The sequence below is a fragment of the Rhinatrema bivittatum genome, chromosome 2 (genome assembly GCF_901001135.1).
Source record: "Rhinatrema bivittatum chromosome 2, aRhiBiv1.1, whole genome shotgun sequence".
Lineage (NCBI taxonomy): Eukaryota > Metazoa > Chordata > Amphibia > Gymnophiona > Rhinatrematidae > Rhinatrema > Rhinatrema bivittatum.
In genome coordinates, this window is record NC_042616.1 from 190,719,798 (window position 1) to 190,747,425 (window position 27,628).

The 27,628-nt window shown below is 40.9% G+C and overlaps 1 protein-coding gene across 4 annotated transcripts in view; it reads right to left on the bottom strand.

Moving 5' to 3' along the window:
* VWDE (von Willebrand factor D and EGF domains) overlaps positions 1–27,628 on the bottom strand; it is a 268,951-nt gene that overhangs the window by 21,068 nt on the left and 220,255 nt on the right. For 3 of the 4 annotated variants that reach the window (XM_029588981.1, XM_029588980.1, XM_029588984.1), the window contains 7 exons: positions 26,563–26,658; positions 25,874–25,969; positions 25,569–25,664; positions 15,033–15,128; positions 14,831–14,926; positions 9,860–9,955; positions 8,097–8,200 (listed from right to left, as the gene is read on the bottom strand). In XM_029588981.1, the coding sequence (XP_029444841.1) occupies positions 8,097–8,200; positions 9,860–9,955; positions 14,831–14,926; positions 15,033–15,128; positions 25,569–25,664; positions 25,874–25,969; positions 26,563–26,658 (680 nt within the window). Of the gene's footprint in view, positions 1–8,096; positions 8,201–9,859; positions 9,956–14,830; positions 14,927–15,032; positions 15,129–23,707; positions 23,888–25,568; positions 25,665–25,873; positions 25,970–26,562; positions 26,659–27,628 lie in introns of those variants that run through there. The other variant, XM_029588982.1, reaches the window with a different exon arrangement.

Here is a 27,628-nt window from a genome sequence, read left to right on the forward strand (position 1 = left end):
GGAGGGGTATAGAGTGGATGTCCATGCAGTGGCGTGATGGGAAGGAGAAAGACGATGTCTGTATGGGTGGGCAATCTTTTTTGTGGAGAGGGGGAGAGCAGAGTATAATGAGCAGAGGGGGGAAGAAGGACAGAAAGGTGGACGGGAAGGAAGAAAGATAAAGATGGGGGATAGGGAAAGAGAGATGGAAGAGAGGTGGAAGAGAGGATGCAGAGAGAAGGCAAAGTCTCTCTGCATGTAGGATGATAGAAGAGAAGAAAGGTAATGAGGAGCTGAAGAGTGAATAGATTTATGGACATGTAAGAGAAGCTTGAATTGTATGCAAAAGCAGACAAGAGGCCAACATAGCAACTTGAGAAGAGGAGTTACATGGTCATAGAAATGATGAAGGAAAATAAGTTATGCAGTCAAATTCTGAAAAGCTTGCAGCGAGAAAGATGGCTCAGCGGGTGGCCCATGAAGAACAAATTTCAGTTATCTAAATGGGAGGTGATAAGAGAGATGGTAAGCATTTTGATAGCATGCTCAGAAAAGAAGGGGACAATTTTAGTGATGTTATAGAAGAAGTAGTGTTTTGGATGTGCACTGAGAAGGAGAGAAAAGCATCAAAGATGATCCCAAGTTTAAGGGCCATGGGAACTGGGAGAATGAGAGCACCATCCATAGAGACAGAAAAAGAAAGAAGAGGGATTTGAGGAAAAATAAGAAATTCCATCTTGGCCATATTAAATTTAAAGTGACAGTGGGACATCCAGGTGGCAATGTCAGACAAGCAGACTGAAATTTGGAACTGATTAATGCTGACATTTTTAGTGTAAATAGATATATCTGGTAGGGTTGCCAACTGGCTCCAGATTTTCAGGACAGGTTGATCCAGTCCTGGTTTTATCCCATTGCATGCTGGGATTTATTCTGATTTTCCTATTGCACTCCCTAAGAAAGCTAAGACTATAAGTACCTGCATGCAGGGGAGTAAAACCAGGACTGGATCAACCTGTCCTGAAAATCTGGAGCCTAATATTTGGGTGTCATTAGCATAAGTGGTACAGAGAAGGGAAGAAGTGTAGAGATGATAGAGAAGAGGGCCTAGAATAGAGCCTTAAGGCACTCTGACCGATAGCAGAATAGAAAGAGAGTTGGGGAGGAAGGCCCGCCAGAGGATACAGTAAAAGTACAATGGGATAGGTAAGAAGAAAGTCAAGATAGAGCAGAGTCCTGATAGCCAATCGGGTGCAGTTCATTAAGGAGTAGATCATGATCAACAGTATCAAAAACAACAGATAGGTCAAGGTGGATGAGGACTGAACAAAGACCCTTAGCCTTGGCCATGGAGAGGTCACTAGAGACTTTGGTAAGAGAAAATACCATATTCTTGGAGAAGATTTTAGATGATAGCCCTTTTGTTTGAGGGATTCAGCTATACCTTTGAGGTGTTTATTCCTGTCCTTTGGGTTAGATCAAATATGGTAGTACTGGGTACAAGTAGCGTGGCTATGTATAATGGATATTTTTATATGAGAAGAATAGAAACTGACTGCAGGCCCGGTGTGACTGGGTGTGCATACCATGCGTTTGCATGGGGCAGGACTCTTGGGGGGGGGGGGGGGGGGGCGGCTGGCCAAAGGCAGCTGTAAATGCCGTGGGGCCACCGGCGGAGTTCAACCCATCGGTGGTTGAAAAAGGAGAGAGGCCACTAGTGGGTTGAGCTCCACCAGTGGCCTCTCTCCTTCTTCAGTCATCAGCGGCCTGCAGCCTCTCTCCTTCCTTGCCACTGGTGGGGCTTAACCCAGCAGTGGAGCTTAACCTCAGCGCCATGGAAGGACAGAGGCCGCAGGCTGCCGGTGGCTGAAGAAGTAGAGAGAGCCGCCAGCAGAGCTCAATCCTCCAGCAGCTGAAGAAGGCCGCCGACAGCAGAAGAATGAGAGAAGCCGCTGGTGAAGCTCAACCCACCGGCGGCTGAAGAAGAGAGGTCGCTGGTGACTGAAGGAGAGGCCCATGTTTTTGTGCGTATGCACGCGCCTGAACTCAACTTCCACTCCCCCCCCCCCCCAAACAAGAAGGCTGTTGGGCCATGGGCAAGCTCCTCCCACCATGGCCCGATGACAATAGGAGACAAGGTATGTATTTGTGTGAGCTTGAATGTGTGTGTGAGTAAGAGCCTGTGTGTGTCTGTGAGAGCATGTGTGTATGTGTCTGTGTGAGAGCATCTGAGTGTGTTTGTGTGGTGTGTGTGAGAGAGCCTATGTATGTGTGTGTCTGACAGCCTATGTGTATGAGCACATATGTGTGTGTGTGTGTCTGTGTGAGCACATATATGTGTGTGAGAGCTTATGTGTGTGTATTTGTGTATGTCTGTATGATAGCCTATATGTGTGTGTATCTGTGTGAGAGCCTATGTGCCTGTGAATGTGTCTGTGAGATTCTGTGTACTTGTGTGTGCATTTGTGAATATTTGCGTAAATGTTTGTGTGCCTGTGAGAGCCGATGTGTTACAGATAGGCTCTCACAAGCACACACACACACATACATAATGTATCTGTGAGGAAGAAGGAACCTGTGTATGTGAGAGAGAGAATGTGTGAGAAAATTAATGTTATTGTGAGTGTGATGAGAAGGAAGATAAATTTTGTACAGCCCTACCTCTCCCAATCCACGATGATCTCAGGGTGACTGGAAATCAAAAGATACCAGTAATGGAGAGCAGGAGATTTTTAAACCCTTATTTGTTTAAATTATTGGGTGTAATTTGATATTTCTGCACTTTTGAAATATTAAATTTTGGTGGGGGGGGGGGGAATAGAGCATTTTTTAATTATTGGATTTTTTATTCATTAGATGTTTTGAAATATTTTATTGGTGTTTGGGAAATTTTGGATACTGTTATTTATTAACTAGTTTGAAATATGTATTCTTTTATGAATATGATTTTACTATTATGATTGATGTTTTATATTTCCTGATTTTATTATTTAATGTTTTATGAAGAATGGTAATGTTTCTGTTTTTCCTTTGTTGCTCTATACCATTTTGATGTCTGGCAGTTCAATTAGCTGCCATACTTCAAAATGGTGAGGTCCGCTGGAGAGGATACACTGGAGTTAATTTATTCTGGCACGTCCCCAGCGGATAGCATTTTTTCAAGAAGAAGAAAGAAGACAGAAAATCTGTGAAAAGGATCTACGAGGCCCAAGCTCTAGGCCCAGGCTTGTCCTTGGGTCAATTCTCTTGCATCAGGATCCAATCTTCAGACTGGGCCCCAGCATCTGCCCTGAGCCTCAGACTTGTCCTAGGCTGAGGCCCAGGCACTGAGACCCAGGCTCCTGGTTGGGCCCCAGCGTCGGGCCTGGGCCAAAGCCCAGGCATTAGGACTCGGCCTCTGACTAAGCGCCAGCATTGGGCCTGGGTTCGGCCAAGGCCAGGCTTCCCAACTCAATCTCTGGACTGTGCCTCGATGTTGGGCATAGGCCTCAGTGTTGTCCTAGACTAAACCCAGGCTTTGAGACCTGGCCTCTGAATTGGGCCCCAGAATCAGGTCTTGGCCTAGGCAGAGGCCCAGGCATCAGGACCCTGTCTTTATACCAAGCCTCAGCTTTGGGCCTATGCCTAGGCCCAGGCATTGGGACCAGGCCTCAACACCTGGGCTTGCATATGACCTAGGCTGAGATCACGGTGACCTATCATGGCCTAAGCCTACGCAAGGCTGAGGCTTCTGCCTGGGCCTAGGCCTTGACTTTGGATCCTCCCAGACTTGGGGGTAAGAGGTTCCTGAAAGGATCCTGGCCCCTAGCATTTTTTCGAGTGGGAGGGATAGATGGTAGGGATGGGAGGCCTCAGGAGGCCCTGTTTCTTTTTTTCCATTTTTTAATGTTTATTTCATTTTTTAAAATAAATAAATGAACTAAACATGAAATGAAATGAAATTCATGGGGAACACCCCCAAAAACAAAATGAAAAATGGAACAAAACTGTATTTCTTCCCACCCCTAGAATATATCACAGGATCCTACAGATGAAAACGACATGCAAAATAAAATGTTCACATTCATGTTTCTCTGCGAATGTTGTGTACATGATCCAATGCAAAAAAAGAAGTATATAAAATTGGTGAAACAAATGAAAAATTAAAGACAAGAATCAATCTTCACAGAAATATCATAAAATATTACAGAGAAAAATAAAAGAATGAAAGAAAAGGGTAAAGGGGTGAACACTTCTTAAATGAAGATCACTTCCTTAGTAACCTAAAATCAGGGTACTTAAAGGGAACTTAAGGAGTGTTCAAGAACAGAAAAGATGTGAAATTAGGATGATCAAAAGGATTAATAATTAGATTGGCTCTCTCTCACATTATTAGATATAGGTCTTTTCAGCTATAAAGATTCACTACTTCATCACCTCTGGGGAGCTCCCATCCCTACTCCCTTTACTGAGCTGCAATGGCATATGCAGTCAGTCTAAGACATAGAAGGATCTGTACTGTTTATTTAATATATAGACTACTTTTTCATGCACCTCAAAGTGCACTTCAGGTACTGTAGGTATTTCCCTATCCCCACAGAGTTTACAGTCTAAGGCCTTATATTTTTTAAGCCATGATAAGCGATATTGTGAGTTAAACAGCATGCAATGTGCATTCATTGCTGTTTATCGTTTGATATCGTCATATCGTGGCACTATTGCGTGAACAAAAGATTTCCTTCCACTATGGAAATAAGCTGCTTTGCATGCATTTGCATGCATTAAAGTCCTTAATGCATGCAAAACAGCTTGTGCATAGGCTAACCTATGTAAATAAAATAATGCAGCTGACTCAGAAAGAGGTCAGTTGCATTATTTTAATTTCATTTGAGGGAGCTGTAGGTATTTTTCCATGGGAGCATCAGGATGCTAATGTGGGTCCCTGATGCTCCTGCAGGAAAATGAAAGGTGCAGGGTCCCAGACTCCCCACCCCTAAATAAATAAAGTATCACTATTGGAGTCAGTGGCGACCTCACCCATGCCTCCCTCCCGCCACCTTCTGAGGCAGCTACAGCTTCATAAATTAAAAAAAAATATAAAGTAATGCCAATTGTGCAGTAAGGCTCACTTCCTTCCCCTAACTCTCCCACATATTAAAGCCAAGTTGCCTCTTTGACAAAACACCCTCCCAAAATCCCCTTACCTTCCCCACCCCACATCTAAATATACCTAAATCTCTGGGGTCTAGGGTATCCCCCTCAACCCCTCACCTTCCCTACCCCTATCCCCTAAACCCCCAGTACCTCAAAAGTAACTCTTCAATGCTCAGCAGAGGACCTGGGGTGGCTCCCGAAACCTGGTCCCTGGCAATGCGATTTTTCAAAATGGTGCCAATCTGGCCTTGCCCCCATCACTTTCTCGCAGAAGGTGGCAAGGGGGGCAGTGGGTGGGGGTTGCCATGTGACTGCCAGGGTGATTTTTAATATTTGGGGGAGTGGGCTGATTTTTCAGACTGCTGGTCTTTTAAGCAACGGCAGCCCTGGCTGCAGTGGGCAACCATCGCATGGGAAAGAGAAGTACTGTGGTGAGATTTTTTTTTTTTGTTGTGCAACAATACAAATTTACACCATAGTACAGCTTAATAAATCTCCCATTATGTTTATTCTTGGGGAAATGAAGGGTGAAATAACTTGCCCAAGGTCATAAGGAGTGGCAGTAGGATTTGAACACTGGTTTGTCTGATTTGTAGCCCACTTCTGTAACCACTAGGTAACTCTTAGTGATAGTTCTTCATTTATCTGTAGGGATGCACTGCTAAAAGTTTTTTACTTATTTTGTTTTGTTTGTTGTTTTTAAATTCATTTTTTTGTTGTTGTTTTATTTTAGGGCACATTAAATTTGTTTTATTATGTGCACCCATGTAGTGCATACTAATGTAGAGAACCCTTTGGGCTCGTACTAAGAGAACTGTCTCACTGTTTATGGGGAGAACAGAATTAGAAGAGTATTGTGGTTTAGTATCCCATTATGGGAGACTGCAATGGTAGAGTTTCAGTGTATAAAACCCAGTGCCATCATTTTAGGGTGTGGATTTTAAGTTAGCTCTTTTAGGGGGCACAATGTCTCTGCCTGCTCCTGGTTTTGGTTGTTTTATTGCGGAAAGGATTCTTGGACTTCTAGGACTGAAGCCTGAGTATGGAATAGAGGAAAGGGTGCCTTTCTCCCATTTTGAAGAATGCCCTTTTTGCCCTTTTGAGTTTAGATGATGTCAGGAGAGTGATTCTAAATATTTTTTTTTTTGTAATTTTTTATTTTTCAAGATTATATATTATTCACAAGAATACATCCTTGTACAGAAAAGTTAGTGCATAACAAGAATTGTATCAAATAAAGAAAACATTCCTTATAAGTTTTAACTATACGTGATTCTAAATATTTTAAAGGGATAATGATGATCATGCAAATTATAATAATGACACTCATAATCTATTACTTAATTCCAAATAGAAGTTGCCTTAAAACACCACATAAATGTAATTTATTCAGTTTTCCAGGATGTGAATATTTTTACTTGCCAGTTGAACATCTTTCTGCTGAAAATGTTACTAAAGACCTAAATTTGGAAGAATGAAGGCCATAGTATTTGAACTGAAATATAGCTTAAAAGTTCAAAGAAAGTAAATTAAAAATATGCCTGAAGTTTGCAGAAATCAAATGTACAGATGTGTGTATGCAATATTTTTGCACATCGTATCTGTAAACCGATACGATGTGCAAACGGTTGATAGTATATAAAATCTTTAAAATAAATAAATAAAATAAATATTTTATGATGATCCATCTACCCCGAAATTTGGTACTGGCATTGCAGCACTCTGTTTTTATTTCTTTTAGGGCCTCATATTCAATGCTGGCCATTTAAGTAACTTAGCCGGATATGACTAATCTGGCTAAGTTACGATGTTAAGTTACATCTCAGAAACGAACCCTCACCTCAAGTCTTTAAAAAACAGCTCAAAACATGGCTGTTCTTAAAAGCCTTCCCTCCTGAACCCCAACATCCTAAAATACATATTCTTGAAAGCCTTCCCGCTTGACTACTACCCTGCACTAACGCATAACCTCCCCTCCCCCCCTTCACCACCCCTCCCCCCACCTTTCCCTCCCTCTCCCTCTCCCCCTCCCCCTCCCTTTCCTCCCATTTCCCTGTCTCCCATTCTACTCGTAACCAAGTCATTATGTACATATTGTATATAGGCTATTTGCCATAACTCTATACCCACATTTAATTATATTCAACTGTTACAATGTTTCATTTATTAATTGTTTAATTAATTGTTATCTTGTTACAATGTAAAATAGGGCAGTTCTCGCCCTATTCAACCTGTTATCTGGAAACCGATGTGATATCTCGATCGAATGTCGGTATACAAAATAAATAAATAAATAAATAAACAAATAAAATGTATATTCAGTGGCCGGCAAAGCCGCTGAATATACATGTATACGTGCTCACTTAGGGGGTCATTTTCTATCCCTATCGCACGCGAAAAGGGACTTTTCTCATGAGAAGAGGAGGAGTCGGGGTGGCGTCGGGGCGGACGCCACGGAAACTTCGCTGGTGGCGAAAAGGTAAGACACCTTATCGCCGCCAGTAACGCGCCCAATAGCACCACCTTTCATGGTGGCGCTAATGAGTGCGAAAGCCGGTAGCGATAACACCGCGCTTTCTCAGGCCCGCCCCCCCCGCTTCAGCCCTCCGTTACCGTGGGATTCAGAGAGGTGCGCAAAGATAGCCTTAGCTGGATAAGTCTACCTGGCTAAATTTAGACCTGCTCTATGGGGCATCTAAATTTAGAGGTATATTTATATGGCTAACTCTGAATATCAGTAGTTAGGCATATACGTTATCTGTCCAACTCGCTCTGTCTCCAATCTGCCCAGTACATGCCTTCTTTTTATGCACATACCTTTTAGCCATATAAGGGACTCATACAGCTAAGCTGTGGTTGCTGAAGGTACGCGCATATTCAGTGACCACTACTTAGCCACATTAGTCCTGCTTATCTGGCTAATAGCGCTGATTACACTTTGAATATTGGGCCCTACACATTAAGACTGTCAGTATTTCAGTTACCTGTAACTTTTTTCCACAAACCACTCCAGTGTAGCCAGGGCGACAAGAACACACATTTGGCAGCACACATCTCCCTCCATAAAGGCATTTTGGACTGCATATAGCTGAAACACATAGCGCACACATTTTTTCTTTGTTACAGTATAATTAGCCTCTTCAGAACTGAATCTGTAAAAACATTCTAATGATTATAAATATAGCATGGTAAACTTATGAAAAGACAATGAGGTCCATATTCAGCCACCGTCTGGATAGCAAAGTTAGGGGGTCATTTTCTAAAGGGATCGCACACAAAAAGAGAGTTTTCACACGCGAAAAGTCCCTTTTCGTGTGCGATACCTAGATCAGGGCGGAGTCCGCATCAGAAGGGGAGGGGTTGGGGTGGCGTCCGGGAGGACTCCGCAACGACGTCACTGACGGCGAAAGGTAAGAATCCTTATCGCCGCAGGTAGCGTGCCTAATAGCGCCACCTTTCATGGTGGCGCTATTGGGTGCAAAAGCTGGCAGCGATGGCACTGCAGTGGTGCGATCGCTGCCAGCTTGTAAGCCCACCCCCACCCCCGCTTAACCTTAACCCCCACCATAAACTTATCCGGCTAACTTTGGAGGCATATTCAATAGTAATCTGCACTATTGTATATGGCCACTATCTTAAAGTTAGCCAGTTAACTTTATCCAGCTAACTTTATGACAGCTCTTTGGTTGGACCAGACTAATCTTGAAAAATTATCCAGCTAACTCTGAATATAGGCATTAGCTGGATAACTTACCCCCTCATTTATCAAAATGCTATAAGATGTTTTTGCATGTGAAAAGTGCTGTTAATGCAAAGAGGAGAAGTTAGGGATGGGAGTGTTGTGAAGCTCCAGAGAGCCAGCCTAGCTATGAGTGAGTGAGTGAGAGAGAGAACCTAGCCATGATCCCTTAACCCTAAATAGGTATTTATATCTCTATGGGAGGCCCACCTAGTAACTCGAGGTGAGGTTCAGGTATTAGTGTAGGGGGTTAGGGGCCACGTTGACATTCAAAGTGAGATGTACGAACAGAACAGTGCTCTCTTGTGAATATTTGATGACCCTCGGAGTGAGGAAACTCACCCAAAGATGAGATTTGTGCAATGTTCTCTCATCCTAACTTGATGCACTCTCTACCTGGGTAACATCAAGCTAGGTTGAGAGAACACTGCAGAAATTTCATCTTTGGGTGAGTTTCCTCACTCCGAAGGTTATCAAATTTTCACAAGAGAGCACTGTTCTGTTCGTACGTCTCACTTTGAATGTCAAAGTGGCCCCTAACCCCCCTACACTAATCCCTAAACCTCGAGTTACTAGGTGGGCCTCCCATAGAGATATAAATACCTATCTAGGTTTAGGGGATTACAGCTAGGTTCTCTCTCTCTCTCTCTCTCTCTCTCTCTCTCTCTCTCTCTCTCTCTCTCACTCACAGTACACATGGTCCCCCCCCCCCAATGTGGTATTATTGCAATAAACTGCCTATTCCCATAAAACACACCTCCTTTTCTATAACATGCAGTATTTAGTGCATTTTGATAAATCTAGGCCTTAAACGGCTAACATAACTCCTCCAAAAAGTCTCCCAGTTATCCGACTAATTTTTAACTGAATAACAATATAGCTGGCTAAATTCATTTAGGCAGATAACTTCTGAGTTATGTCTAAATGTTTCTGAATATAACATTTCTTAATGTTTTCAGAATGTTTTTTTGAAACGTTTTCAGTAGATGAACATTTTCAGTAGCTTACGTGTTTGACACTGTGGTCCTTCCCAGTCTGGAGGACAGAGACATGTGTTGGGACCTAAACATTCCCCACCGTTCTGACATTTCTGGAGACAGATAGCTGTTCAAGAACATAAAAATGGTCTTATAAAATGCTACTATATATGCCAGAACAAAAATGATCTGGAAAACATTATATAACATTTTAAATGATTTTAAAAGACAATTAAAAACCCATTTGATCAGGCAAACTTTCCTGTAGCCAATATGATATCTTCTCTTGCAGACTTGTAATCTTTATCAGTATTTGTTTTGCTTTTAAGAAGCTATAAGTTTTTTTTGTTTGTTTTTATTGATTATGTATGCATTGGTGGGATCTAAATTTTATGAATAAGTAAATAAATAAATCAATAAATAATGTGCAGACTGAATTTTACTGAAAGTACTAAAAGTACGTAAACTCTGCATTTTGATTAACATATTAAATGCTTATTCAACATTTGTATACAACCCTGTAACAAGCCTTTTTATTAACTCAGTTCAGTTTCAGTAGCCCTTTGGTCCTAGAAAAAACTTGATTCTTTGCGGGCTGAGATACAGTCAACTGACCCAGCATAAGTACTCAGATATTGTTGAGATTACTTACCTGGTAATCTTGTTTTCCTTAGTGTAGACAGATGGACTCAGGACAAATCGGATAGTATCCGCGTGCTAGCAGTTGGAGACGGATCTGACGTCAGCACGGGGGCGTGTATATATCCCCACAGGAAGCGCAGCTGTTCAGTAATCTTCCTTGCAAAAGCTGTTATGGATGTGTGTACTGACGCTCAATGAAAAGTAAAGAAAAAAGTGAAAACAGGCTTCCCCTGACCGATTGACAGTGGCTGGAGACCGCCAGCCTTCCCAACCGGAAGGCGTGGACATTGGCAGAGTGTACGCTCTTAGGAAAACAAATGTCAAAGGCTTACCTGGAATCGGTGAAACCCATGTACACAGGCAGCTGGGCGGGATGCTGAGTCCATCTGTCTACACTAAGGAAAACAAGATTACCAGGTAAGTAATCTCAACATTTCCTGGCGTGTAGCCAGATGGACTCAGGACAAATGGGATGTACCAAAGCTTTACACCCCGCCTGGGCGGGAGGCTGCCTGAGGACCATGTAGTACCGCCCTCGCAAAAGCCGAGTCCTCCCTGGCCTGGACATCCAGACGGTAGAACCGAGAAAAGGTATGGAGGGAGGACCATGTTGCCGCTTTACAGATGTCCGCCGGTGACAGCATCCGGGATTCAGCCCAAGACGCCACTTGGGCTATGGTAGAATGAGCCTTAACCTGTAGAGGCGGAGCCTTCCCAGCCTCCACGTAGGCGGCTCTGACAACGTCTTTAATCCAGCGGGCAATGGTGGGCCGAGAGGCCGCTTCACCTTGCTTCTTCCCGCTGTGTAGGACGAACAGATGGTCTGTCTTCCGCAGGTCTTGAGTCATTGTCAGATACCTGGGCAGCAATCTGCCGATGTCGAGATGGCGTAATAAACGGCCTTCTTCAGATTTCTTCAAACCTACCGTGGTAGGCAAGGATATGGTTTGGTTAAGATGAAATTGTGAAACCACTTTAGGGAGAAAGGAGGGAACCGTCCGAAGATGGATAGACTCCGAAGTGATACGTAGAAAGGGATCACGGCAGGACAGCGCTTGTAGTTCAGAGATGCGGCGAGCGGAGCATACGGCCAGCAGGAATACCAACTTCAGGGTTAGAGACCGTAGAGACAAGCCCCGAAGGGGTCGGAAGGTAGATCCCGCGAGGAAATCCAGAACCAGATTAAGGTTCCATAAGGGTACAGGCCACTTCTGGAAAGCACGCTGAACCAGCGTGCAGGCACTCCAAACTGCTTTGGAGACGGAAATTACTGAACAGCTGCGCTTCCTGTGGGGATATATATACACGCCCCCGTGCTGACGTCAGATCCGTCTCCAACTGCTAGCACGCGGATACTATCCCATTTGTCCTGAGTCCATCTGGCTACACGCCAGGAAATGCTGTATATGTTTTCCTAACTACACATTCTCCTTTTTTCATGTGTCAATTAACTTAGTTCATTATCAGTGTAGAACAGCTACTTAATTAAAAAGTGCTCCTGGGTTGATCCGGGGAACTATAGACTGGTGAGCTTGAATGTCGGTACTGGGCAAAATGGTAGAAACCATTTTTAAATAAAAAAAATCACTGTCCATATAGATAGACATGTGTTAATGAGGAAGATTCAGCATGGTTTTAGTAAGGGGCAGTCTTGTCTTACTATTCTTTTAGGATTTTTTGAAGATGTAAATAAACCTGCTCAGATATGTTTTTGATGATATGGGATAAAAATGCTTTAAAATAAATAAATAGCTAAAGGTGAGTCTGTTGATGAGTCTGCTTTCCGAAGATGTTTGACAAAAGTCCCTCTTGAGAAACGTTTCAGAAAATTATGGGATAGGAGGTTACAGCAGTGTTCTTTTTTGGCTTGGCAACTGCTTAAAAGACTGGAAACAGAGGATAGGATTAAATGGTCAGTATTCCAAATGGAGAAAAGTTGTTAATGGAGTACCACAAGGATCAGTAATGGGAACTATTCTGTTTAACATATTCATAAATGGTCTGGAAAAGGGAACAATAAGTGAGTTGATCAGATTTGCAGATTACACACAATTATTTAAATTTGTTAAAACAGTAATGGATTGTGAGGAACTTCAGAACGTCCTTGTGGGGTACTAGGAGCCTGGGCAACTGAATAGCAGATGAAATTTAATGTAGAATATTGTAAGGTGATGCACATAGGAAAACAAAATCCCAACTACAGGTACAGGATGTTGAGTTCTGTACTGGGAGTTACTTCCCAAGAAAAGGACTTTAAGAGTCCTTGTGGACAATAAGTTGAAATTCTTGGCTCAGTGTGTTGCAGCGGTCAGAAAAGAATGGAGAATAAAACAGAAAAATCACATTGCTTCTGTCTCGAGTCATGGTGCAGTCAACTTTGAGGAAGATATTCAGCGTTACTTAGGCAGATAAGTAGGCACTTATCTGGCTAAGTGGTAGTGGGTGAATATCCAGTCCCATTCAGTGGCTGCCACTTAGCTGGATAACTATTCATTTGGCTAAGTAGATAGCCAGATAAGTGGTGGGTGGGATATGGGCATTCCAGGGAGGACCTACTTATCTGATTAACTTAGCTAGATAAGTAGCAAAATTCAGTCTTATATGGTCAAACCTATTGGATAAGTTAGACCTGTTAAATAATACATCTAAAGTTAGACTTATCTAGCAATATTCAGCAGCATAGCTGTGCAATATCCCATGTAAATTTGCTGTTTAAATCTTTTCTGGCTAATTAGGCCTAGATTTGTCAAACTATCACATGCAATAGGAAGAGGGGCATGTTTTATGGTAATAACCTATTTATCACAAAGTGTACTATCTTAGCACACCACAACTGAGAGAGAAAGAGAGAGAGAGAGAGAGACTATCACTTTGACATTAAGAGTGAGACGAACGAACAGAACAGTACACTTTGTGAAGATTTGATGACCTACGGAGTGAGGAAACTCACACAAAGATGAGATTTGTACAATGTTCTCTCAACCTAGCTTGATGGACTCTCAACCTGGGTAACATCAAGCTAGGTTGAGAGAACATTGTACAATAAGAGAGTGTACAATAACATTGTACAATAAGAGAGTGTACTCTTCTGTTCGTACATCTCACTCTGAATGTCAAAGTGGCCCCTAACTCCTACACTACTAACTAAACCTCACCTCCAGTTACTAGGTGGGCCTCATATAAAGGTATAAATTCCTAACTACTATAAGGGCCTGACAGCTAGGTTTTCTTTCTCTCTCTCTCTTTCAATACTATTTGTGAAAAGATCACAAAGTGTGATAAAGCCATATCACACAGTTTTAACACCGCAAATAACTACACCTTTTTCAAACACGTGCGAAAAGGCCATAATGCGACTGGGAAAATAACCTCCTTATTTAGCCAATCATCTTTGAATATCTACCCCCTTAAGTCCTGCTTGCAGTTCTGGTTGTCCCAACTCAAGAAAGACATAGCAGAACTAGAAATGCTGCAGAAGTCGGTGAAAAAAATGATAAAGTGGATGGAACAGCTCTCCTATGATGATAGACTATGTAGGCTAGGGCTTTTCAGCTTGGAAAAGAGATGGCTGAGAAGGGACATGATAGAAAAATTCATGAGTGGGGTAGAATGGGTAAATAAAAGACAGTTATTTACCCTTTCAAATAATACTAAAACAAGGGGATACTCCAAGAGACTAACAACCAACAGATTCAAATTAAATTGCTGAAAGTCCTTTTTCACTCAGCACACTATGAAGTAATGGTCTCTTTAACTTAGGAGGATGCGATCAAGGTGACTAGCATCGCGGGTTTAAAAGACATCTGAGCTTGATGGACCTTGGTCTGACTCAGCATAAAAATTCTTATGTTCTTATGAATGCAGTTACTCTAAAGTGGCAAAAGAAGGAAACTGTCAGGCGGGTGAGTGCTAGTATAAGGAGGGACTTCACTGATGGGACTTTCCTGATATCCATTTGGGAGTTGTTTCTCTTAAGCACAAGCACAATGAATCTGTATTTCCATTGTGATACCCCTACTATAGGTTCACCATCACTGGCATTAAACATATGGAAACAATTTACATACTCTGTTGTCTTAAATGCACATCCCTGTTCCATATACCAACACACCTGCTATTTAATGGTTACCCTCTTTACTATACATGGGACACTCTTTTAGTCTTTCGAATCTTATTTGACATGTTTTTGAAAACATGTTGAGTATAAACTGTAATGACATCCTAAGGCTTTTATTTTCATGTGCTTGCTCTACAAGGCTGTTTTGTTTATTGTGTGCTGTGTGCATAGGCTGCATTGTGCATTGCCCCCTTATTTTTTTTTTCTCTCCCATGCTAATTTTTAACAGAATAAGTCACTTACGTGTGTTGCATCTTTTTCCTTTCCAACCTGATGGGCAAGAGCAAATGTTTGGCCCCACACATCTTCCTCCATTCATACACATTGGTTCACAGACACCTAAAATTACAATGCATCATTCAGTCCAAAGTTACAACAAATAGTGATTTTTGCTTGATCCCTTGTTGGCAAGTTTGAAAGAAAAATATTTTTTGTACTGGCTTACTTTTCTGACATCTTTTCCCAGTGTAGCCGTCAGGGCAGGTACAAACATTATTTCGCATGCAATGACCGCCATTTTTACAAGGAGGGCTGCAGACCGCTAAAAAAAACAATAAGAAATGGAAACTATGAAATCTCGATCAGACAATGGATGTAGCAGTGAGTTAGTGCAACTCTAGCAATCTGGACTAAAATCCCAAATTATGCCAGAAATTAAAACAAGTCCACACTTGGGGAGGCCAATGTTTACTTCCTTGCAGTGCTTGCAAGCTGATTTCCAAAGGGAAAATATCCATGAAGGTACAAAGCATGCAGAGTAAACAATGCATGGAAATTTTGAAAATGATATCCCTGTGCATAGTTCACTCAGACCGTCCTAACACCCGGCACTGCCCCTTATCCTTGCATGGGGGAGTACAATTTTTACAGGTGCTTTTTTGGCAGATAAATTTCCATTTACCCATGGAAATCCCTTCCCAATTTGCACTCTCTTGTAAGCATCATAAAACTACCACATTTTCTTAAATAATTAATATACTCTGCATAAGGGAAGCCAAGAAGCAACAGCAAGGTCAATAATTGTAGAATGCATTGATAGAATTCATGGGTGCAGTTTGTATTTTACATCTGGGTCGAAATTGAGGAATTATCTTCTCACTTTCTCATGAACATTAAGACGTTCAAGATTCAGTCAGTATTAAATTAAAACAAATCATCTTAATGATAAATATAACAATGATAAATATAACAATGTATGCTTCAGGGACATAGTAGCCATGTCCCAAATCCAGTCTGGCAGCCCCAGTGCTGCCTTGGATCAGAAAGGTCTCCCAGTAGGAGAACATCACCCTGGTGTAGCAGGAAGTGATCCTGTAGCAAGGACCTGCTCTCCAGATGATGTATTGTCCTCTCGCACTGAGGACAAGTCTCCCAGGGCTACTGCCCAGGAGGGAAGGGTTAGGCTGGCCATCATACTTGGTGATTTGATTATTAGAAATGTAGATAGCAGGGTGGCTGGTGGACGTGAGGACTGCCTGGTAACTTGCCTGCCTGGTGCGAAGGTGGCAGACCTCACGTGTCACCTAGATAGGATTATAGACAGTGCTGGGGAGGAGCCGGCTGTCATGGTACATGTGGGCACCAATGACATAGGAAAATGTGGGAGAGAGGTTCTGGAAGCCAAATTTAGGATTTTAGGTAGGAAGCTGAAATCCAGAACCTCTAGGGTGGCATTCTCTGAAATGCTTCCTGTTCCACATGCAGGTCCCCAGAGGCAGGCAGAGCTCCAGAGTTTCAATGTGTGGATGAGACGATGGTGCAGGGAAGAGGCAGTTTTGTAAGGAACTGGGGAAACTTTTGGGGAAAGGGGAGACTTTTCCGAAAGGATGGGCTCCACCTTAACCAGAGTGGAAAAAGGTTGCTGGCACTAACTTTCAAAAAGGAGATAGAGCAGCTTTTAAACTAGAACAAGGGGGAAAGCTGACAGTCACTCAGCAGTGCATGGTTCAGAGAAATGTATCCTTAAAGGATACTAATGAAATAGGAGAGTTAGGGCATCCCAACATATATCCCAAATATAGTCCATGTGCCTATATGTAAAAAATCACTGAAGTTAATGATTTCCGAATTATCCCTAATAACTGAAAAGCAGGTTGTTAATACAAACAAAAAACACACTTTGAAATGTCTGTATGCCAATGCCAGAAGTCTAAGACGTAAGATGGGAGAGTTAGAGTGTATAGCAGCAAATGATGAGATTGTCATAATTGGCATCACAGAGACTTGGTGGAAGGAGGATGGGACAGTGCTATATTAGGGTACAAATTATATCGCAATGATAGGGAGGATCAACTTGGTGGGGGTGTGGCACTTTATGTCCGGGAGGGTATAGAGTCCAACAGGATAAAGATCATACAAGAGACTAAATGCTCAGCAGAATCTATATGGGTAGAAATCCCTTGTGTGTTGGGTAAGAGTATAGTGATAGGAGTATACTACCGTCCACCTGGACAAAATAGTCAGACAGATGAAATGCTAAGAGAAATCAGGGAAGCTAACCAATTTGGCAGTGCAATAATAATGGGAGATTTCAATTACCCCAATATTATGGGGTAAATATAACATCAGGACTTGCTAGAGACAAGGTTCCTGGATGTAATAAATGACTGCTTCATGGAGCAATTGGTTCAGGAACCAACAAGAGAGGGATCTATTTTAGATTTAATTCTTAGTGGAATGCAGGATTTGGTGAAAGAGGTAACGGTTGTGGGGCCACTTGGCAACAGTGATCATAACATGATCAAATTTAATCTAATAACTGGAAGGGGGACAATAAGTAAATCTGCAGGTCTAACACTAATCTTTCAAAAGGGAAACTTTGATAAAATGAGGAAAATAGAAAAAAAATGAAAGATGCAGCTGCAAAGGTTAAAAATGTTCAACAGGCATGGACATTGTTTAAAAATATAATCCTAGAGGTGCAGTCCATATGTATTCCACACATTAAGAAAGGTGGAAGGAAGGCAAAGTGATTACAGTCATGGTTAAAAAGTGAGGTGAAAGAAGCTACTTTAGCCAAAAAAAAACATCCTTCAAAAATTGGAAGAAGGATCCATATGAAGAAAATAGGATAAAATATAAGCATTGTCAAGTTAAGTATAAAACATTGATAAGACAGGTGAAGAGAGAATTTGAAATGAAGTTGGCCACAGAGGCAAAAACTCATAATAAAAACTTTTAAAAAATATATCCAAAGCAAGAAACCTGTGAGGGAGTCGGTTGGACCATTAGATGACCGAAGGGTTAAAGGGGCTCTTAGGGAAGATAAGGCCATTGCAGAAAGACTAAATTAATTCTTTGCTTCCATGTTTACTACTGAGGATGTTGGGGAGATACCAGTTCCGGAGATGGTTTTCAAGGGTGATGAGTCAGATGAACTGAACGAAATCACTGTGAACCTGGAAGATGTAGTAGGCCAGATTGACAAACTAAAGAGTAGCAAATCACCTGGACCGGATGGTATGTATCCTAGGGTACTGAAGGAACTAAAAAATGAAATTTCTGATCTATTAGTTAAAATTTGTAACCTATCATTAAAATCATCCATTGTACCTGAAGACTGGAGGGTGGCCAATGTAACCCCAATATTTAAAAAAGGCTCCAGGGGCGATCTGGGTAACTATAGACCAGTGAGCCTGACTTCCATGCCAGGAAAAATAGTGGAAACTATTCTTAAGATCAAAATTGTAAAGCATATAGAAAGACATGGTTTAATGGAACACAGTCAACATGGATTTACCCAAGGGAAGTCTTGCCTAACAAATCTGCTTCATTTTTTTGAAGGGGTTAATATACATGTGGATAAAAGTGAACCGGTAGATGTAGTGTATTTGGATTTTCAGAAGGCGTTTGACAAAGTCCCTCATGAGAGACTTCTAAGAAAACTAAAAAGTCATGGCATAGGAGACGATGTCTTTTCGTAGATTACAAACTGGTTAAAAGACAGGAAACAGAGAGTAGGATTAAATGGTCAATTTTCTCAGTTGAGTGTCTCAGGGATCTGTACTTGGACCGGTGCTTTTCAATATGTATATATAAATGATCTGGAAAGGAATACGATGAGTGAGGTTATCAAATTTGCAGATGATACAAAATTATTCAGAGTAGTTAAATCACAAGCGGATTGTGATACATTAGAGGAGGACCCTGCAAGACTGGAAGATTGGGCATCCAAATAGCAGATGAAATTTAATGTGGACAAGTGCAAGGTGTTGCATAGAGGGAAAAACAACCCTTGCTGTAGTTACACGATGTTAGGTTCCATATTAGGAGCTACCACCCAGGAAAAAGATCTAGGCATCATAGTGGATAATACTTTAAAATCGTTTGCTCAGTGTGCTGCAGCAGTCAAAAAAGCTAACAGAAAGTTAGGAATTATTAGGAAGGGAATGGTTAACAAAATGGAAAAATGTCATAATGCCTCTATATCGCTCCATGGTGAGACCGCAAGTTGAATACTGTGTACAATTCTGGTCGCCGCATCTCAAAAAAGATGTAGTTGTGATGGAGAAGGTACAGAGAAGGGCAACCAAAATGATAAAGGGGTTGGAACAGCTCCCCTATGAGGAAAGGCTGAAGAAGTTAGGGCTGTTCAGCTTGGAGAAGAGACAGCTGAGGGGAGATATGATAGAGGTCTTTAAGATCATGAGAGGTCTTGAATGAGTAGATGTGAATTGGTTATTTACACTTTCGAATAATAGGAGGACTAGGGGGCATTCCATGAAGTTAGCAGTAGCACATTTATGACTAATCGGAGAAAATTCTTTTTCACTCAACGCAAAATAAAGCTCTGGAATTTGTTGCCAGAGGATGTGGTTAGTGCAGTTAGTGTAGCTGGGTTCAAAAATGGTTTGGATAAGTTCTTAGAGGAGAAGTTCATTAACGGCTATTAACATAAGAAATTGCCATGCTGGGTCAGACCAAAGGTCCATCAAGCCCAGCATCCTGTTTCCAACAGAGGCCCAACCAGGCCACAAGAACCTGGCAATTACCCAAACACTAAGAAGATCCCATGCTACTGATGCAATTAATACCAGTGGCTATTCCCTAAGTAAACTTGATTCTTATGTACCACGGTATTACAGTCTGTCTCCAAGTGTATTATCCATTTCCTAGGCTCTATTTTCAAAAGTCAGTCCTGCAAACGGTGTGCTGGAAACAAGAAAGTGAAAAATAAATCAGCTACTCCTACTAGATTGAACAGTTTTGGAAAGGCATATTTGTGTACTTTCTTTTGTTATTTACAATTAGAAAGATTCCATAAAATGGAGTGTAAAATGACAAAATAAAAGTTATTTTGGCACTCTATAATCTTAAAAACTGATTTATATATGGCAAAATACTTTGACGGTAAAGCTACACTTACACAAATTACTTTTTGCTCCCTGAAATCTTTTTCTATTTTAATTCTTTATTAAGTTTATTAAAATAGCATTTTTTTTCTTATTTTCAAACTTAAATCACTTCAGCTGGGGTAGGGCTGATGGCTTCTTTCAGGCAGAGGAGTTTTGTCTGTGTTGGGTATAAGTGGGGGATGATCAACTGATCATGTGTGAAGGAATGACAAGGGTGTAGATTCAGCTAGTACTACCAAGGGCAGTAACACTATGGTAAAAAAGTGTTGAATGCAATACTTACTAAAGATTTAGCATCCTTTAATAAACACTGTGGGCCCAATATTCATTGCCCCTCAGCCAGTTATGTTTGAATTTCGCTGGCTAAGTGACACTGTCTGAATAGCTGGGCAGAGTCAGTGGTTAACACTTAGCCAGCTCTGTCCCAGAATGTCCCTGTTTTGCACCTCACTTAGGGGGTCATTCACTAAAGCTTTATCGCGTGCGTTAGGGCCCTAACGCATGTCAAAAAAGGGCCTTTTCAAATGTGATGTAATGCAAATTAGGGGGAGGGGAGGAGTGGGGGCAGGGGGAGGGAGGAGTCGGCGGTGTCTTCGCTGCTGGCGATAATGTTACCAACGTTATCGTCGGCAGTAGCGCACCGAATAGCATCACCTTTCACGGTGGTGCTATTCGGTGCGAAAGCCGGCAGCGAAGACACCACGGTGGTGCGAAGGTGCGGGCTTTCGCAGGCTCGCCTCCCTTCACCCCTCCACCCCACGTTTTTGCTGGATTCATCATTCTGTGATGAATGATGAATCCAGGCCTTAGCTAGTTAACGTTTTAGATATTTAAAAAGTTAGTTGTGTTAGTGAGGAGTGGGGTGGGAGGTTCTGGGGAAGATCCACTTGGACAGCCAAGTTGACTGAATAGATGCTTCTATTCATTGGCATCCATTTTCATTAGCCAGAAAAATGCAGGACTGCTATTGGGCTATCCTAAAGTTAGGTCTGGTGTATCTGGTTAACTTAACCAGATAAGTTTGAAAATTGATACTTATCTAGTTAAAATAACTGTCTAAGTACTCCCGTCCCTATTTGCCCATTGCTTGCCCCAATATATCTGGCTATCTACTTAGCTGTATAAATATGTATCTGGCTAAGTGGCGACCATTGAACATAGCTGGATATTCAGTGACCACAACTTAGCTGGATAAGTCACTACTTATCAGGTTTGGGGTGGCCAACTGGCTCCAGATTTTCAGGACAGGTTGATTCAGTCCTGGTTTTACCCAATTGCATGCTGGGACTTATTCTGATTTCCCTATTGCATTTCCTAAGAAAAGCAAGACTATAAGTACCTGCATGCAGGGGAGTAAAACCAGGACTGGATCAACCTGTCTTGAAAATCTGGATCCATTTGGCAACCCTAATCAGGCTAAGTAGCATTGAATATTGGCCTCATATTTTACATATGGATAGTATCACAAAAACCTAACTTTATTTCCCTGGGTGTACTCTAATATTTTTTTTGTGCTAATATATCTGTGAAGCAGTTTAAATGCACGCTTTTTTCTGTGCTAATACAGTATGTAATGAACTATAATTTACAGTTTTGTATCTCATTACTTCATTAGCATAAATTTCATGTTAAGACTTTCACCAGCTAATTTACAGATGTTAAAAGCACTGCTATCATGTGTAGATCTTGCTTTTAATTTATGATGTTTGCACAAGCCTTAGCATGCATTAAAATCGCTGCTAATGTGTATAATCAACTTAGAGTGGTGACAGCAATTTTAATACATATTAATCAGCTTTCATGTGAAATCTATGCAAAAAAGATAAAGAACTACAGAATTATCCAAATCAGCTCATTTCCTATGTGCATATAGTTAAATAATGTGTTAAAATGTGTGAATATTAATAATGTACATCCATTAATGCTAGAAACACAATTACATTTCATGGAGCAATAATGCACTAAGTTTAGTTGCAAAAAAATTAATATCAAAGTGATTTACATGTCAATAACATGGGCCATTAATGCAAGATAATCAAGTGCGTTAAAAATCCATGATAATGCACTTTGGTACATTGGCCTCTAAAGTTACTGTATCTCTCTCCAGCAGATACCCTTTTTTTTCTCTGTTTTTTTAAACAATTTTACCTTCAAATTCTAACCAGTTCTAGTGTTTCAAATGTAAATACTCTTTTACTCATCTAATTCACTGCTTTCCATCTATTCTTTATCACTTTCTGATAACAATTTACAATACAGTGAAAACTGAGCTGTCTACTCAATGCAGCACTCTTTCCTTCTTTTTCTGATCTTATTCTTCCTTACCCTCCTATTCCTTTAGCCATCTTCCCAACTTGTTTCTCCCACTGACCTTATGAAGCTGCTCCATTCATATCTCACCACTTCCCTCACCTCCTCGATCCCCCTTTTCTTCTTTGTTCTCTCTCTTTTCTTCATCTCATAATTAGTCTCATACCTTTGGTGTTTTCCCATGTGCTGTGAAACTTAGAGGCCAATTTAGTAAAGCTTGGTAACAGGGGCCATTAATGTGCATTAATTATCTTGCATTAAGATCCCATGTTAATGACATGCACATACATTTGATGTTAATGTTCATGTATTAGAGGTGTATAGTTAAGTTTCTAAGGTTAATTGGCCTGCTCATTTTTAACGATTGTTGTTTAGCTATGCACCCATAAGTAATAAGCTGATTGGAATAATTTTGTAGTTCGCTACCTATTATGCAAAGATTTTACATTGATGTTTACAAAATCTAACTGACGTTAAAAACTGTTGTTTTACTTGTATTAAGTTGATTACGCTGATTAACAGCAATTTTATTATTCACTAATGCTAGTATGAACATTAACTCACTTTAGTAGGCTTTTGGTGAAAAGTTCTAGCTGATGTCTTTGCTGTCATGGGATCCCGACTACCTTTGCTGCAGATATAATACTGTTTGATAACCTGAGTAAGGTGTCCTTTTGTATCAGATCTCTGCACTTATGGTGCAGAAATGTGCCTTTGTTAGTAAATAAAGCACTTTTACAAAAATGGTTGACACTGGAACTGCCTACGAATACCCAATTACGTAATACTTTATTTCATTTGTGTATTATGGACAAAATTGTTATCTGTGATTTACTGAAAACTAAGTCCGCCTTTATGAAGATCTGGGACATGTATTTACAATCATTGCCACATGGACCTCGTAGCATACAAACATAGAAACATAGAAATGACGGCAGAAGAAGACCAAACGGCCCATCCAGTCTGCCCAGCAAGTTTCACACATTTTTTTTCTCATAGCTCTCTGTTTCTCTTAGCTCTTTGGTTCTATTTCCCTTCCACCCCCACCATTAATGTAGAGAGCAGTGATGGAGCTGCATCCAAGTGAAATATCAAGCTTGATTAGTTAGGGGTAGTAGGGGTAGTAACCGCCACAATAAGCAAGCTACACCCATGCTTATTTGTTTTACCCAGACTATGTTATTCAGCCCTTATTGGTTGTTTTTCTTCTCCCCTAGCAGAGTCGTTAATGATCTGTCTGTAGAATGTACCAAGTTCACTGGCTAGCAAGTAGCAAATTTATAACATTGAAGGATGGCATGTTTTGATTTGGGGGAATGGGTGGGAAAGAACTGTAAGAAAGTATCACTTGTCTTCTTAGTTATTGTACTCGACTCTTTGTAATATTTCCCTGGATGATGTTTGTGCTTTTAAGGGAAAAAAGCAATAAAAATACTTAAACATAACTCACTTTAGTACCTCGGCTCCTTAATGTAGTAATATCCAGCCTTCAATAAGCCCTCTTTGGACTCCCATTCACCTTTCCGTTATGCACATTTTTTTTTAGAAATTCAAGGATCATGTTCTATCATTTCATTAATGGCTTCCATCTACTCTGTTCAATCGATTCTATTCAGCTGAATCTGCTCCATTTTCTCTATTAGACCAAACACATTTTGATAACTTACTTTTCTCTGTTCATAGAGTTATTCTTTGTACTACAACACAAGTAATCACATGTGATCGATCACACTCCTCACTTTCTTCCCTGGGTCTGCAAGTGCCTGTCATTCACGCTCTCTAATGTTCTACTATTTTCTATTGCTAAACCAATATGTGGTGTTTTCTTGCTTTGCTTGGCATAACTACATACTGTGTGTGCTACAGGCAAGCAATTTTCTCCTTCTTTCTGGTCAATCTCTTCATGTGTTATAGATTAATCAGAAGAGGAGAGGACTTTGTATTCTATAATACCTTCTTTTAATTATTTTCTTGCTAATGTCCCTGCTTCTCCATCTCTCTGAAGGACAAGAATCATACCATATCATATTGCTAAGGCATATGGTTTTAAGGAGTACTATTAGAGTCTGTACCACAAGCCCTGTGAATGAGAATTACAGACCTACCTATGCACCTAGAAAGGAGGAAGGAGAGGGGGGCTATACTAGAGATATTCAAATGCCTCAAAGGGATAAATAAGGGACAAGAATCAAGTATTTTTAAATGGAAAGGAAGTTCTAGAATTAGTTTATTAGGCTTGAATGGGATGGATTTGGGAGCTATAAAAGAAATAGTTCTTCATTGAAGAGGTCGTAAGATATGTGGAACAGCATCCCAGTATAGGTGGTGGAGGCCAAACTGTTACAGAATTCAAGCAAGCCAGAGATAAGCACAGAAGATTCACAGCCTGAGATTGAATAGGCTTTGTAATATTTCATCAGGAATGGGCCAACTAGATGGGCTTTATGGTCCTTTATCTGCCATTATTTTGGATGTTTCATACATTTTCTAACATTTGCATTGTAGATATCTCAGAATAAGATTCTCTAAAAGCAAAGATATGCTGCTACTACTGCTAATTATTAGAGATGTGATTTGGCCCGCCGCGGGAAAAATTTAATTTTCCCACGGTTCGGGCCGAATTTATTTCGTCTGCCCCCTGAAATGATGCCTGAAACCCGCCCCAACCCTTCAGATTTAAAACAAAAAAACAAACCCAAACCCACCCCAACCCTTCAAATTTTATTAATTGTAACCCCCACCCTTCCGACCCCCCAAAACTTGCACAACCCCCCCCCCCCCCCCACCAAGACTTACCAAAAGTCTCTGGTGGTCTAGCGGGTTCCTGGGAGCGATCTCCCCCTCTCTTAAAAAATGGTGTGGGCCATCCATTTCTCCTACCATGTGACAGGGGCTGACCAATGGCACCGTTAGCCCCTGTCACATGGTAAGGGCAAAGAGCCATCAGTGCCATTTTGATTAGTGGCAGCCAATGGACTGAGAGTGGGAGATCACTCCCGAGACCCCCCTGGACCACCAGGGACTTTCAGTAAGTCTTGGGGTGGGGGTCAGGAGGGTGGGGGGTTTGCAATTAATTAAATTTGAAGGGTTGGGGTGAGTTTGGGTTTTTTTTTTGTTTTAATGTGCCCTTTCTCCCCTCCCCAAAAACGATAAGAAAACCACACGAAATTTCGTGAGTTTTCCTATCATTTCGTCAACCCCCCAAACTGCAACGAAATAGGAACTATCGTCTGTATTTCCTATTTCATCACGAATAAATGCACTTCCCTACTAATTGAAACAACAACAACAATAATAAAAGAAAATCAAAATATTACCATTCTGACACTGGGCACCGAAAAATCCATTTGGACAGAGACAAATATTTGACTTAATACATGATCCCCCATTGAGGCACACTGGATTACACAAAGCTGTAGAGTCAAAGTGGAAAAAAGTAAAATAAATTTGAAAAAGTTAGCATTTGAAATCTTGATTGTAACCTGCTTACAGGCATGCAGTGATCCATTTTTATCTCTTTTTTATTCAAAGATATTACATGACCTCTTGAGTGCACTAGTATCAGACAAAAGGAAAATGATGTAATTTAATAGAAATATTGCATAAAGTGACCTTTCCTTACCTGTACTGCATGTAGGTCCATACCATCCAGCTTTACATTTGCAGACATCTGGAGCAACACACTCCCCACCATTTTCACAGTGATATTTGCAAACCACTGCAACCAGGAGATTTAAAACAAACACAGCATGTAATTAAGCATATGAATATATTGTAAATGCAGCATCTTTGGAATACTGATTTCTTCTGTGAGAACGACCTCGCTGAAAGTTGTTGGTTTCTATGGGATGCCATCTACAGAATGTTCCCAGTTTAGGAAACCAATAATTTTTGTTGTGAACATTCAGTTGCAAAAGGCTCCACTGTGCTTTTCTCCTTTATTAATGTGGGGTGAGCTTCTTCTCATTTTTTCTTATCTGTTCTTTGCATCACTCATGTTTCATCCCTTCCTTCCCTCTCTGCATTAATTCTTGTGTTTGTTTATTTATATTTTGGAGAACTAATCCTTTACAGTGCTCCTTTAAAATATATTACAAACTGGAACACTGTTCTTGTTACTGTGATGAAGCAAATCCATTCATTGATTAACATAGATGCAGTACTCTCCATGGGAAAGGCGCTTTAAAACAATGTTCTTTTAGCTAACTAATCCAGTACCCAGTGACCAGAACCTTGTTTGCAATACTTGCCCAGGTAGAGGGAAAATTCACTACATATTCTCAATATTTAACATCTAAAACTTCAACTTACTTGTTTCACACTTTGGTCCAACATAACCGAAAGAACAGGTGCAAACATTTCTAGCCAAACAAGTTCCTCCATGTTGACAAGGTGGATCACAATGTGCTGAAAATAGAGAATTTACCAAGAAGTATAGAGCTAAAAACGTATTTATTAACAGGGTTCTGTATCAATATCTAAGGATTAAACACTTGCTACTGGTCAAGATGGCGGTATGTTAGATGGTGTGGTTTGTCTGCTGAACCCTTCCTTGTTTCTTTTTTGCTTTTACTTCACATGCTGTCATCTAAACATAAGGGAAGTGTTTGGGTTTACCCTGTTGAAACCCCATACTCTACAGGTCAGTAGCTGATTACAATGTACATGACCTTACCAACTGCTTTGCAAGGAGCTGACGATCCCGCTACCAGCCGCAGTGAGGGAGCATCACAGTCATCTGAAGAGGAAATATCCTTGAGCCCTTTCAATCAGCGACTACTGCTGGCAAAAAGATGCGGCTCAGCTTCTGGCTCCACAACGCCCTGTGGACATTGTGGAGCCAATCATTGTGTTTGTGACATTGTGTTGGAGGGGGCCACTGCAATGTTGGCAGTGGAGCAGTAAGAGTTGGCTGTGCAGCCAGGAAATTGTGGGGGAGAGAGTATGGATTTTTCTCTACCTCTCCCCTCTAGCTCCTTAGATTCTGGAGCTGTAGTAGCTGCTGCGGGCACATTATCTTTGCTGATCTTCCCAGCGCAACTCCAATCTCCTCATTTATTTATTTTTCATTTTTATATACCGATGTTCGTAGGAAACATCAAATCAGTTTATAGTAAATATCAATGCACATTTAAAATACAATGAATGACAAAATTATAATCTTAAAACTGTAAAATACATAAAATTCTTAATAAACAAACATCTAAAAACTATAAAAATGCTTTAAATTCTTTAAAATAACATAAAAAAAACAATAACATAAATTTCTAAATCCAGAAACTTGAACTATAGAGTTTAAGAAAATGCTTGTCCTCATGGTGACTCCTTTGTTATTCCATTAATGTCGGTGGTTGTGATACTGGATTTCCTTTGGGAA